The following is a 12,922-nucleotide window of genomic DNA, read 5'->3' as shown; positions in this document are numbered from 1 at the left end:
ACATTTCATTATGTGGGCCTCATCTTACAAAAATTGATCCTTTCCCCTCCCATTCAGGATCAGCTAACATTTGTGTGGCAGGTACACCAAATGCTTACAAAGAAAGGTAGTACTAGAAACGCATTTATATAATTTTAGCGGTCTTTAAAGGAACATGGGATCTGCCAGTTCTCTGAAGACCATCACCCAGTAATCCACGTACTGCCACTGATTCAGGAAACTCAGTTTGGGACCTGCTGGTTTAGAGGCATGTACAAGGAGTTAACTCTTAAAACAAATGCCTCTCCTTTCTTGTGGTGCAGTTTTTTCCAAGAGCTGTAGCCATCAGCTGTCCAAGTTCTTTCCTGCCCAAATCTTTCTCCTTTCATTCATTCCTTCACGTAGTTGGAGCCAAAGGTTATATTGACAAAACACAATCATCTGAGAATAATGAGAGCAAAATTAGACTGCATGAAAAAGTCAAGGATGACAAAATCACCACCCGCAGAATGTATCCCCCCCCCCGATGGAACATGGCCGTCATATAGCACCTGGGAGCCATACAAACTCTTCAGACTCTAACTGCTTTGTTGCTCATGGAGTGCAGTGGGGAACCTCCTGACATTCATCCCATCATATTGTTTATAAGCTGTGCTATGTGGAAAACAATCCATTCATCTACTGAAGAAGCCATTTGATGCCATGTATCATCTAAGATTTCAGGCTTTCCTGTGGGAAAGCCAACCACAGGGGGATAAAAAGGGAGGAACATGCTAATAATACATCCCCACTTCAGCTCACGTTTATCCTTCTGCTGGCAGGCAGGAGGGGATACTCGCACGTTTCTCCCCAGCCTTCATCATAGAAGCAGATGAGCCTGTGGCTTCTACACAGAACACTAGGTCTTTTCGCACAGAGCTACTGAGTTTCTGCATCAGTTGTTGGAAACACTCAGAGCCCCGTTCCGGTCCCTGTCAGCGAGGTTCCATTACAGCCATGAAACCAGGGCTTCCTTCAGACTGCAGTTGCCTCAGACACTCTCTGTAGGTGACATGGAGAGATGCACCCACCAGACCTGTAGTAGCACTGCCCCAGCTCAATGCGCGTCTGCTCATTCCAGGCCCCACACATGGATCATAACTGTATGGAGAACACCCCAAAAGGGAAATGGGAGCAAAAGCTTCTGACTCCATGGCACCTCATCTCACTCCACACACGCTTCCATGTGGCACAGAGAAGAGGCATAAGCAGAGGGCTCTACCCCTGCATGGATCCTCTGCAGCAGGCTCTGAGGCCCTTGTAACTAAGTTTTCTCAAATAATAGACTGGTTCTTTGCCCACTTGCTGCAGGGAAGATGGAAGTAGGGGTGCTGGGGTTGAGCAGCATCAAGTAATATTAGCAAGTGAATGCATGGTCTCCATCATATACAGGGTTTACAGTTTTGTTCAATGGCTTTCAGCAGCCATACAACAACAAGTATTCCAGTGCCCCTAAATTGCTGTCACCATATAGATTTACTGAAAAAGATGATTTGGCTCCCCCACTCCACATTACCCTGTGATTACTTTGTTACCTTATCCTCTCCTGGTATTCATACTACAGTACTTATTTCCCTCTCTCCTCAACATCTTCTCTGGACTTCACCCTCGTGTAGGATAAACATCCCCAACACCCATGGAAAGTAATGCGAGAATGGGGAGCGTAGTGCATGGCAATCTGGGGGCTCTGGTAAGTCTGCTTTCTCTGCACTATTCAGAAACTTTCATATAGCTGATGCAAGACTCTGATAGTTCTTATCAAAGTGCAGGAAGCCTTGGGAGACTCTAACCAAATTAATATGCACAGAAATGTTTTCATGGTTTATTCAGGTGATTCCATAGTCAGGGGCTTCCATAGTTAGGTTCCAAAATGGCCTTTACCAGCAAATTCAGCAGCTGGAGGCATGTTTGAGAGCACAGACAGAGAAGGGCTTAACCAAACCAGAAAGTCAGGACCTCCGGATCACCAGTCGGAAAGTGAAAAAATACTTTCAGGGGATAGATGCTTTCCTGAAAGAAAAGCAATACAGCCTGTGTGCCTGGGAGATCATTCGTGTGGAAATACCCAGATGTTTTGTTCTGGTTGACAAACTCACTCGAAGGCTGAGTAACAAAGGCACAGTACAAAACTTTTCCCTGGAGTAAATTAATTCACATTAAGGTAATTTATACAGCTGAACAGAGATAACGGATATTTTATAACTCTGCTTATATAGGGCCTAATCCTTCTTCTATAGGATCAGTGGCCAAATCGCAACTGATTTCCATGGCAGCAGCTTTAGGCTCTTCCTGTCCTGTCCTGGAAATGGATTTTCAGTCACATGGATTTATTTTTTGGTGTTTCTACTATTATTTATTTTTGCACATCTTCATAATCTCTCACATATCAGTACTGTTGTGCAGTAGGGAATTGGCAGACCATGCAACAAAGTACACATATGTGGAATCCTTCGGCACCTCACCAGCACTTTGTGGTGTGGGAGGGAAGGAAATATCATTATCTGATGACCAAAGCACTCTGACTTCGACATACGTAGTGTGTTTCTACAATTATCAGCATGGCTATTAATTAATTTGTCCTCATGAGAACTATTTCTAGTATTCCAAGGTTTGAGAAGCTTCCTAGAGACTTTTTAAAAAAATATGAACATACTAAAAGACTTGCGAGCTTATGTGTGGAAACGATATTGTCATTTAATTTCTTGAGATCAATTCAATGAAGATTATATTTTTTCCCTTTGTGTTTCAACTATTTCCGATTTCATTTCAGCTCCGGATGCTGCAACTATTCGGGTGAAGACAGACGGATGCAGTGGAATCCCTCCTCTCTGCAGGTTCTTCCCACAGTGACGTCTAAAACTCCATAATGCTTGATGTATTATGCCATACATTCACTCTCATGAAATTCCAACTGCACAAATTTCATTTCATGTGATAATATTCTGTTCATTTACTCAGGTTTAAAATGCAAAATGAAGGATATCGATGCAAAAAAGTTACAAGACAATTAAGAATTTTAAAAGAAAGGGTTGGACCTTAAACATTGTTGACATTGTGTGTTTCATCTATATTTCTATGATCTCTTCTCTGATCCAGTCTCACCTCTGAACTGTAACATGCAGTATAACCACAGTATCACAGCATAACACATGTCAACTGGAACAGCTTCCAAACAAGCTCCCTGAGGCGGGAGTTCCAGTCAGAGATTCCAACATAGACTCATCAGCCAGCTGGGCATCTGGAGACAGGTTTGGTTGCAATGATGGAAAGCGGGACTCTCTTACCAAGACGGAAGGACGGACCTTCAGCTCACCAGGATGAAGGTGAAGAGATACCAGTTATTTCCTCTAGCAGACAAGCAGTTCAGCATCAGCGCTGGCAAGAGAATCCAAGTGGAATTATGCAGTTTTCAATTACAGGACAAAGTCACAAAGAAGTTTAGAAATTAAAAATACCAACCGTTTTAGAAGGACTAACTGAAATCAATGAACATTTTAGACATGATTTACAATGAGATGCAGTGGAATTTAAAAAGCTGTTGTGACTACTTATTCTATTTGTGCATTGTGGAAATAGTTTCAGGGCATTTTATGATATTTTTAACAGGATATTTATATCAGTCTATTATTCATTGCTCTTATTTATATTTTATTGTAGATTAATTGGAATAAATGATTATTTTATACAATATGGCAACAGAGTGGTAATGATTTGGTTAAAAAACAATCCAACCAAACACTCTATTATTGTTCAGCCTTAAAACCCCAAGTCCAGAAAGTACTTATGCACGTGACTTCTAGTATGTGACCCATCCTACTGGTGTTCATGCTTCCAGTTGGGAACATACTTAGATACACGGATGAATCAGTGTGCAAGTTTACTGTACTTCCATAGGAAAAAGGAGGTATGGAGTGATAATTAGTCTTTCCACGGTAACAAACCATGCACCACACCTGATCTCTGCCTCTTTTTCCTCTGCTACTTTTTCCTTGGTTGTTTTCCCCGAGCAGATAACTTCTTGTTGTGGATGTTTGGTGGAGTAGATGTGCTGGAAGAGGCCAAACTACTGCCGGGAGGGGTGGGGAAGGGGAGAAGAGGGCACCAGTCAAGACAGTATACACCCTCAAACACACACCAGTTAAGTTACCATTTAATTAGCTTGCTCATAACTCCATCAATCAGGTTTGTGTGCCTTCACATACCACCTCCCCACAATACATTTACAAGCACCAGCCTGCCCATTAAGTGTGGGCTTCCATGACTGCTCATCATTTGTGTGTCCCACACACACATTCGGTTCCATCATTTTTGTGTGAGCGCAGCAAAGACAAAATTCATTCTTGAATGCACACCACAAACAAAAGTACATGTGTGTAATGAGAGCGGGAATAGGGCACTGGAATGAGGATTATCAAAGCTTCTCTGTCACCTCTAAAATGCAGCCCCCAGTTTGGGGGTGTCAAGGTTCCTTCCCCACTCTGAACTCTAGGGTACAGATGTGGGGACCTGCATGAAAGACCCCCTAAGCTTATTCTTACCAGCTTAGGTGAAAAACTTCCTCAAGGTACAAACAGGGAAAGAGCCCACTTGGAGAGGCCTTCCCCCCAAAATATCCCCCCAAGCCCTACACGCGCTTTCCTGGGGAAGGCTTGATAAAAATCCTCACCAATTTGCATAGGTGAACACAGACCCAAACCCTTGGATCTTAAGAACAATGAAAAAGCAATCAGGATCTTAAAAGAAGAATTTTAATGAAAGAAACAGTAAAAGAATCACCTCTGTAAAATCAGGATGGTAAATACCGTACAGGGTCATCACATTCAAAATATAGAGAATCTCTCTAGGCAAAACCTTAAGTTACAAAAATATACATTCCATTCAGCACAGCTTATTTACCAGCCATTTAAACAAAAGGAAATCGAATGCATTTCTAGCTAGATTGCTTCCTAACTTTTTACAGGAGTTCTGAAGAGCATTCCTGATCTGTTCCCGGCAAAAGCATCACACAGACAGACAGACCCTTTGTTCCCCCCCACTCCAGCTTTGAAAGTAACTTATCTCCTCTTTGGTCATTTTGGTCAGGTGCCAGCAAGGTTATCCTAGCTTCTTAACCCTTTACAGGTGAAAGGGTTTTGCCTCTGGCCAGGAGGGATTTTATAGTTCTGTATACAGAAAGGTGTTACCCTTCCCTTTATACTTATGACAGGGGGAATACATCAGTCAGTTACTATCCAGGAACAATACTGAATTCTTCTGAAAAAGTCTAACTGCCCCAAACCTATTCTGTGCCAGAGAGAAACCATTCCCATTCATGCCAGCAGACCTTGAATTAAAAAAGGGACCATGCTGAGTGGAGAATTCAGTTGATCTCTTTGACAATATCACCTGTATCATAAGGAGCAGCCAATGCCTGTGGGGAATCCCAGTTCGCATTTCTTAAAAGAGAGGAAAACTGTGTAAATATCCCCCACTGAAGTTCTCCCACATCCTTCCAATGGTAGGCAGGAAGGAGGAGCAGCAGGTTGGACCCCAGCCTTCCTCATGGAAGTGGCTGTCATTCCATCTCCACACTCAGCAGATTCTACGGTTTCTGCACTGATCAAAAAGGTCTCTCCAGACACAGATCTGCAGCATCTGTCTCAGCTCTGGTCCTATTAGATTCCCTGCCCCAGTCCTTTCAGTGCCAAAGAGTGTTTTCAGAACTATGATCCACCTACACAAAACTTGGTGGAGAGGTGGAGCCTCACTAGATCTGATGCCACCAGCAGGTTTATCACTATAAGAGCTGAGAAAGGAAAAGGAAAAAAAATAGAAATCAGCTGTTGCCACCAGCTAAGTAAAAACCACGTGCACAAACCTCGTAAGACACCAAAAAGACAACCCTGTTCTTAAAAAAGGTGAATATTAAAAAAAAAAGAGAGAGAGAGAGAAAGCTAATCGCATCTTTCTAGATATTTCCTGATCTACGTAGATATGAGGGGTTTCAAATGAGTAGTTTCTAAGTATGATATTGATGATAGTTCATACCTGGCCACAGGCATCTGACAGCAGAGCTGCTGCCTTCTCGAACTCTCCAGTTGGGAGGACAGACAGAGAGATAAAGGGAGAGTTTTTCCTCCATTTTAAGAAGTTCCAGCATGGTGAGCACTCACTTCCTTTCACTTATGCTTTGCAAAGAGACCTTTTTACCCCTTTACAGGTAAAGCAAGTAGAGAACAGCTGCTACAATGGATTTTACATCTAACTGGCTGTCCATAAAAGGGAGCTTCCTCCCCACCTTCGTTTAGCACAACAGCTTCACAAAACTTGCAGCCACCGTCCCCCCTCTGGCCTTGCGGCAACCGGTTAAGCCGTAGGCTCCTCCGCCTCCTGTAATTTCACCTCTTGGAGATTCCAGCATGCCTGTGTCTCGCTCATCCTCCTTTGTTTTCCTGCTCTCCAGTCAGTTACTGCAGGATTCTCTGTCCACGCGGTGCACTTTGATTCCAGTTGTCGCGGAGTCACTGTGTGACGCTCTGGAACTACTCCATACGAAGCCAGTCAGGACTCTGGTGGGGGCATGCTTCCTCTCTTTAACCATAGTGTTTCCAGGGCAAGAAGCTTACACAGCTTCGACCTTCCTGGGTCTGACCTTAGAGCATTCAGCATCCCCTTTTCACACTGTGCGCTTCCTACAGTGAGTCCGCACAGGCGGGGTCCTGGGGAAGCAAAAGGGCCCTGTGCCCCAACTCCCTAGTCAGAGGTGACTCTTAGCCAGCGTTAACAGAAGGTTTAGTCGTCAACAGGAACACAGAGTAGAACGGAGCTTGCTATTACAGACATCGGTGACTTTCAGCCAAGTCCATCTTGGAAATCCTGAGCCAGACATTGTAGAGCTTTGCAAAGGGAGAGGGCTGCGCGTTGGAATTGGAAAATTCACCAAGGCACAGCTGATTGCCCAGTTGGAAGAGAATGATCATGCTAAGTAGCCAGTTCCTGAGCCAGCTGGGGCCGCAAGAGAGGCTGGGAGCAGCCAGGCAGCCTCTGGGGTCATCCCAGCCACCGACCCAGCCAGGGATGCGGGTGGGGCTGAAAGCAGCCAGGCAGCCCCAGGATCCACTTACCTGACCAGAAGGAGATCTTCCCGACCGAGTTCCCAGTTGGTGGAGCTGAGACGGTTGGAGTTGGAAATGGGACTGAAACTGCCTCCGTTTAAGGAAGGGGATGATACAGATGCCTTCCTCACTGCCTTTGAGAAGCCCTGCAATGTGCACCAGGTTGGCTTGCAGACGGGCTTCGGCATCTGGCCCCCTTACTGGGTCCCAAAGCCATAGAGATGTTCAGACAGATAGATGAGGTGGAAGCAGGGGACAATGAACTGTTCAAACAAGCCCTGCTGCGCACATCTGAGCTGACCCCGAGGCATACAGGAAAAGGTTCCGGAGTGTGCAGAAGACCCAGGGGATGACCTATCTGAAACTGGTCACGCTGATGGGGAAATACACCCACCAATCAGTAAATGGGGCCAGGGTCCAGACCAAGGAGGATGTGATTGAACTAATGGGGCTGGAGCGATGATATGAACTCCGTCCCCCTGACCTGAGGATATGGTTCATGGACAAGAGGCTGAAGGACCTGCGCCAGGCAGGGCAGTTGCCTGATGAGTTTGTAGACAGCAGGTTGGGATATGGAATGAAATCCCAGGGGGACAGGCCCTCCAAGAGGACCAGCTGGACCTGAGGTGTAATTACTGTGGGCAGTGGGGCCCACAGATGGGCCCGGTGCCAAAAGCTCAGGGACAGGATGAGCAAACTGAGCCCTCAAAGGGTTAACTGGGTGGGAGCCCAGCCGGAGGAGGGTCCCCCAGAAGTACCGCCGCAGGCTACTGTACCTGGCCCACGATGTCCCTCTCTCGGGACACCAGGGAATCCAGTGCAGCAAGCAGAGGCTGCTACAGTACTTTTACTGGCCCAGGATCTTTGATACCATCCACAAGTACTGCAGGTCCTGCGACCCCTGCCAGAGGGTGGGGAAGGCCCGGGACAAAGGGAAAGCAGCTTTGAGGCCCCTGCCCATCATAGAGGAGCCTCTTCAGAAGGTGACCCTGGACATAGTGGGACCCCTCAGCAAAGCAACTCAGACAGGGAAAAAATACATCCTGATGGTGGTAGATTTCACTACTCCCTGTCCAGAGGCGGTGGCCTTGTCCTCTATCCAGGCAGACACTGTGGCAGATGCACTGCTGACTGTTTTCGGCAGAGTGGGGTTCCCCAAGGAGGTCCTTACAGACTAGGGCTCCAATTTCATGTCAACTCTGCTCCGGTGCTTGTGGGAGAAGCGTGGGATCCGACACACCTGGGCCTCAGCGTATCACCCTCGGTCCAACGGGCTGGTGAAGAGGTTCAATGGGACCCTAAAGATTATTCTGAAAACCGTTATGAACCAGCACCCACAGGACTGGGACAAGCATTTACCCCACCTGCTGTTCGCGTACCGGCAAGTGCCCCAGGAATCAACCTGGTTCTCTCCTTTCCAGGTCCTTTATGAGTGGAGAGTGAGGGGACCCCTGGACTTGATGAAGGACGAATGGGAGGGAAAGGCCTCCCCAGATGGAAAAAATCAGTGGTGGAATACGTACTGACTTTCCCAGAAAAGCTTGCTGAGCTCACGGACTTGACCAGGGAGAATTTAGCCAACGGAAGCAAAAAGACTGGTACAACCGCTCAGCGTGTGCCTGCTCCTATGCTACCGGGGACCAGGTGACGGTTCCCATTCCCTTGACAATGGACAAACTACAGGATGCCTGGGATGGGCCCTTGAAGGTCATCAGGCAGCTGAATGAGGTAAACTACGTAGTGAAACCCTTGCGGCCAGAGTCGGGCGCCGGCACAACAAGAGTCCATGAAAAGGTTACATTTCTTCTGGGACGATTAGATCCTCAAAAGCTGAACACATCTTTACATGAAACGTATTCAACACAAGAATGGCCATACTGGGTCAGACCAAAGGTCCATCTAGCCCAGTACCCTGTCTTCCAACAGTGGCCAATGCCAGGTGCTTCAGAGGGAATGGAGAGAACAGGTAATCATCACGTGATCCAACCCATCGCCCATTCCCAACTTCGGGCAAACAGAGGCTACCGACAATGTCCCTCTTCCCACCAGATTTTTCAATTTAAAGCGGATTCACCCAGTCCCTTAACTGTTGTCATAAAGACACACGTACATATGCTGGACATGGACATTAGAGAAGCAATCTGCGACAAATAAGTGGAACAAGTTTTACATTTCTACCTTTCTTGTATGACTCTCAGGGCCAAATGTTTAACAGACCTCCTGAACGGCTTCCTCAACATTTGTAGGCAGATTTATTTGCAAGGCAAATTGGTCAGTTACATGTAGTTCCTGGATTTGCATAAGACTTGGTGCAAATGCCAAGGTTTGGCTCTAAAAGATCTGTTAGCTAGCACTCAAACAGGAAACTAAAACCTACTTCTAAAGCAGATAGCTAATTTATTTACTGGCTTTGAAAGATTGCCGCCACCTTTTCGATATCTTCTGCTTGTTCGTAAGTCCTTCCCAGAAGGTCAGTAACAATAATATCCATTTTATAAATAAAATATTTGCACACCAAGAAGGGACAACATCCAGGTGAGTTCTCCTAACTCCCTACAACAAGTTACCACGTCTATGTTAAATTGAGGGGAAAACAATCAGTAAAGAAAAAGATTTTCGTTTTGTGCCTTTTCTAGTTTGGAGTTTATTTATTGTTCCAAGGCAGCACAATCTATGGAGAATTAAAAAACAAACAACAACAAACAAAAAACCCCCACACATTTGGGCTAGGCCAGGAGCTAAGTAAATTCAAATCTTAGCAGCACAATTATTTATATGACTTACCAGCAATACTTACCCATCCAAAAAAGAAGTTTCAAGTAGGCAATCTTTGATTTCATTTTGTATGAAATTTCTTCCAAAGTACTTATGGAACATGGAAGCAAAGATTTCAAAAGTAAGTGCAACCTGGGGTGGGGAACCTCGCTGGGCTCAGCTACCCTTGCGCACCACTTCCTTGGGGCTCGTAGGGGAATCCAGTCTCAACCTCAATTCTGGGTTACAGCCTAGGGCCATGTACTGTACAGCTACGTCAAATCCTCTACCCATATTGCAGTTTTCCCTGTGCCATTTCCTTCCTCACCTCTTTACTTCCCTTCTAGGTCTTCCAATCTGTCCCTTGGTTATTCTGGGTGCCTCCCTGCTCACTCAAGACCCTGCAGGCACCTTCTGACTCCCTGCATTTTCTTTCCTCCAACCCTTCCTTAGCTGGGCCCACTCAGCAGTTAAATCTGGAATCACCTAATTTCTCTCAGGTGGGGCCCATTCTGGTATCAGGGCTGGCTTAGTCAGGGGCTCTCTATTAGTATCATCTCAGATACTCAGAAAGAAGCTTTTAATCTACTTAAGAGCCATTTGGTGTTATCCATCATCTGTGACTTTAGGTCTTCCTGTGGGAAAGCCAACCACAGGTGGACAAAAGGAAGAAAAACACCACCAATACATCCCCACTTAAGCTCCCCCTTTTCATTCCACTAGCAGGCAGGAGGAAATGAAAGCTGGGGAAACTGATGACACGATGGCTTCTGCACAGAACACAAAATCTTTCCAAACAGTGCACCTGAGTGTCTGCATCACTTCTAGGGCTTTGTTAGATCTCCCTTCCAGTCCCTAACAGGGTGGTTCCATTACAGTCACCCTGTCAGGGCTGCCCCAAGCTGGAACAATGGCTGCTGGGGGTGTGAAACTTCAATAAGAGCGACCAAAAGCATGGTCTCATTCATATCCTGGGTTTGCAGTTTTGCTCATTTGCTTTCAGTACCCTGCAACGTCTTCCCCTGGGATTTCACCCTGCTGTGGAATACAGATGCCCAACACCCCTGGAAAGTCATGGGAGAATAGAGAGCAGAGCCCATTACAACCTGCGGGCTGCGGTAAGTCTGCTTTCTCTGCTTTGCAGGGTGTCACTCTCACACACACACAAAAAGAAAGAAAGAAAGAAAGAAAGAAAGAAAGAAAGAAAGAAAGAAAGAAAGAAAGAAAGAAAGAAAGAAAGAAAGAAAGAAAGAAAGAAAGAGGAAATGTGGTAAAAGAACTAGCAAACAGCAAGAAGAACAGAAAGAAAAATTCTGAAACCTTCAAGAAGGAAAATCTTGTAAACAGAAAATGATCAAAGAAACATTCTCCAACCAAATACTTAAATTCAGAGACAAAAAGGAAAGACACAGCAGTCTACGTAGGACCCTCAACGAACTCCAGGCTCAAGGTTCCACACAAAGCAAATGAGCGAAAAGACATCATCATGACCACCAGGTTTTTGCTGCACTTTTGCCTCATACTGTGAGTGAACAAAGAGAGCTTAGAGCTTCTGCAGAAAAGGAGCAGAAATTTCCCCTCACAATGCACAAACTTTCAAGCCCACCCAGGATATTGTCCAACTTTCAGTGGCCCAGAAGGAGAATGCCAAGGTGGTAATTCAAGAGATCCTCCAAGAGATCTTCAACATCTTTAGCAAAAACCTCACCCAAAGTGCTTGGGATGCCACTTCCATAGTCAAGTTCCAAAATGGCCTTTACCAGCAAATTCAGCGGCTGGAGGCATGTTTGAGAGCACAGATGGAGAAGGAATTAACCAACCTGGAAAGTCAGAACCTCCAGATCACCAGTCGGAGTGTGAAACAATACTTTCAGGGATAGATGCTTTCCTGAAAGAAAAGCAATACAGCCTGTGTGCCTGGGAGATCATTCGCGTGGAAATACCTAGATGTTTTGTGCTGGTTGACAAACTCACTCAAAGGCTGAGTAACTAAGGTACAGTACAAAACTTTTCCCTGGAGTAAATGAATTCACATTAAGGTAATTTATACAGCTGAACAGAGATAACGGATATTTTATAACTCTGCTTATATAGGGCCTGATCCTTCTTCTACAGGGTCAGTGGCCAAATCGCAACTGATTTCCTTGGCAGCAGCTTCAGGCTCTTCCTGTCCTGTACTGGAAATGGATTTGCAATTACATGGATTTATTTTTCTGTAAAAAGAAAAGGGGTACTTGTGGCACCTTAGAGACTAACCAATCTATTTGAGCATAAGGTTTCGTGAGCTACAGCTCATTTCATCGGATGCATCCATTCTATGAGCCTGTATCAGAATCACTTGGGGTCATCCAACATCCTTCTGTTGCAATGCATCACTTATATGCACAAAAATAGAGCATTCTCCTCCACCTCACATAACCTGGCCTTGGCCAGTTCATCCCCTTCCTTCCTCTTGCCCAAATGTCCTGTGGGTCTTCCCCCTGGGATTTCTTTTAGAACCTTTGGGTTTTGTCATCTGCTCTTTGTTGACCTTCAGTAACTTTCCACTCCTAACCCCCATTCTCCTTAACACCAACTTCTCCAAACTGGTTTCCCAACTGGTTTCCCATTGTCCTCAGCCTAGTGAGTACCTTCTGGAGGTCCTGTCCAACCGGATGGATACACATAGAAAGAGGTTTCCTATCATGACGAAATTTCATGACAACAACTTCATAATATCACTTTAAAATTAACAAGTCTTACAGAGACTCCACCTCCTCCCCCCGGCCTCCACCTGACACACACACAGACACACACACACACACACAAACAAATCAAGCCATATGAATCAGGCTTGTGTACACTCAAGTCAGCAATTCTATCCCCCAGTTTTCTGACCAGCTGGTGCCACCCCTCCACATCAGGCGTGTGTGCTCCTTGCCACCAACAACCAGTTTGGTGTACAGAATGGATTAAACTTATAACATTGTTATAACATCAACAATGCCTAAAAATTACCTAAACCCAACGTTTAAAATTATAGTAATAAACCTGCCGGTGGCATCAGATCTAGTGAG

At 45.5% G+C, this 12,922-nt stretch overlaps 1 protein-coding gene across 1 annotated transcript; it reads left to right on the top strand.

The window, feature by feature from the left end:
• The first annotated feature begins 8,780 nt into the window (after positions 1-8,780).
• On the top strand, positions 8,781-11,859 carry LOC144265393 (interferon tau-2-like). The gene is given in 5 exon segments (XM_077818036.1): positions 8,781-8,993; positions 10,870-10,984; positions 11,396-11,459; positions 11,461-11,738; positions 11,741-11,859. Coding segments are annotated over 5 exon segments (789 nt in total).
• The last annotated feature ends 1,063 nt before the right edge of the window (positions 11,860-12,922 follow it).

The sequence above is a fragment of the Eretmochelys imbricata genome, chromosome 5 (assembly GCF_965152235.1).
Source record: "Eretmochelys imbricata isolate rEreImb1 chromosome 5, rEreImb1.hap1, whole genome shotgun sequence".
Classification (NCBI taxonomy): Eukaryota; Metazoa; Chordata; order Testudines; family Cheloniidae; genus Eretmochelys; species Eretmochelys imbricata.
Note: the sequence above shows the minus strand (reverse complement) of the source record. Positions and strands in the feature narration are given on the sequence as shown.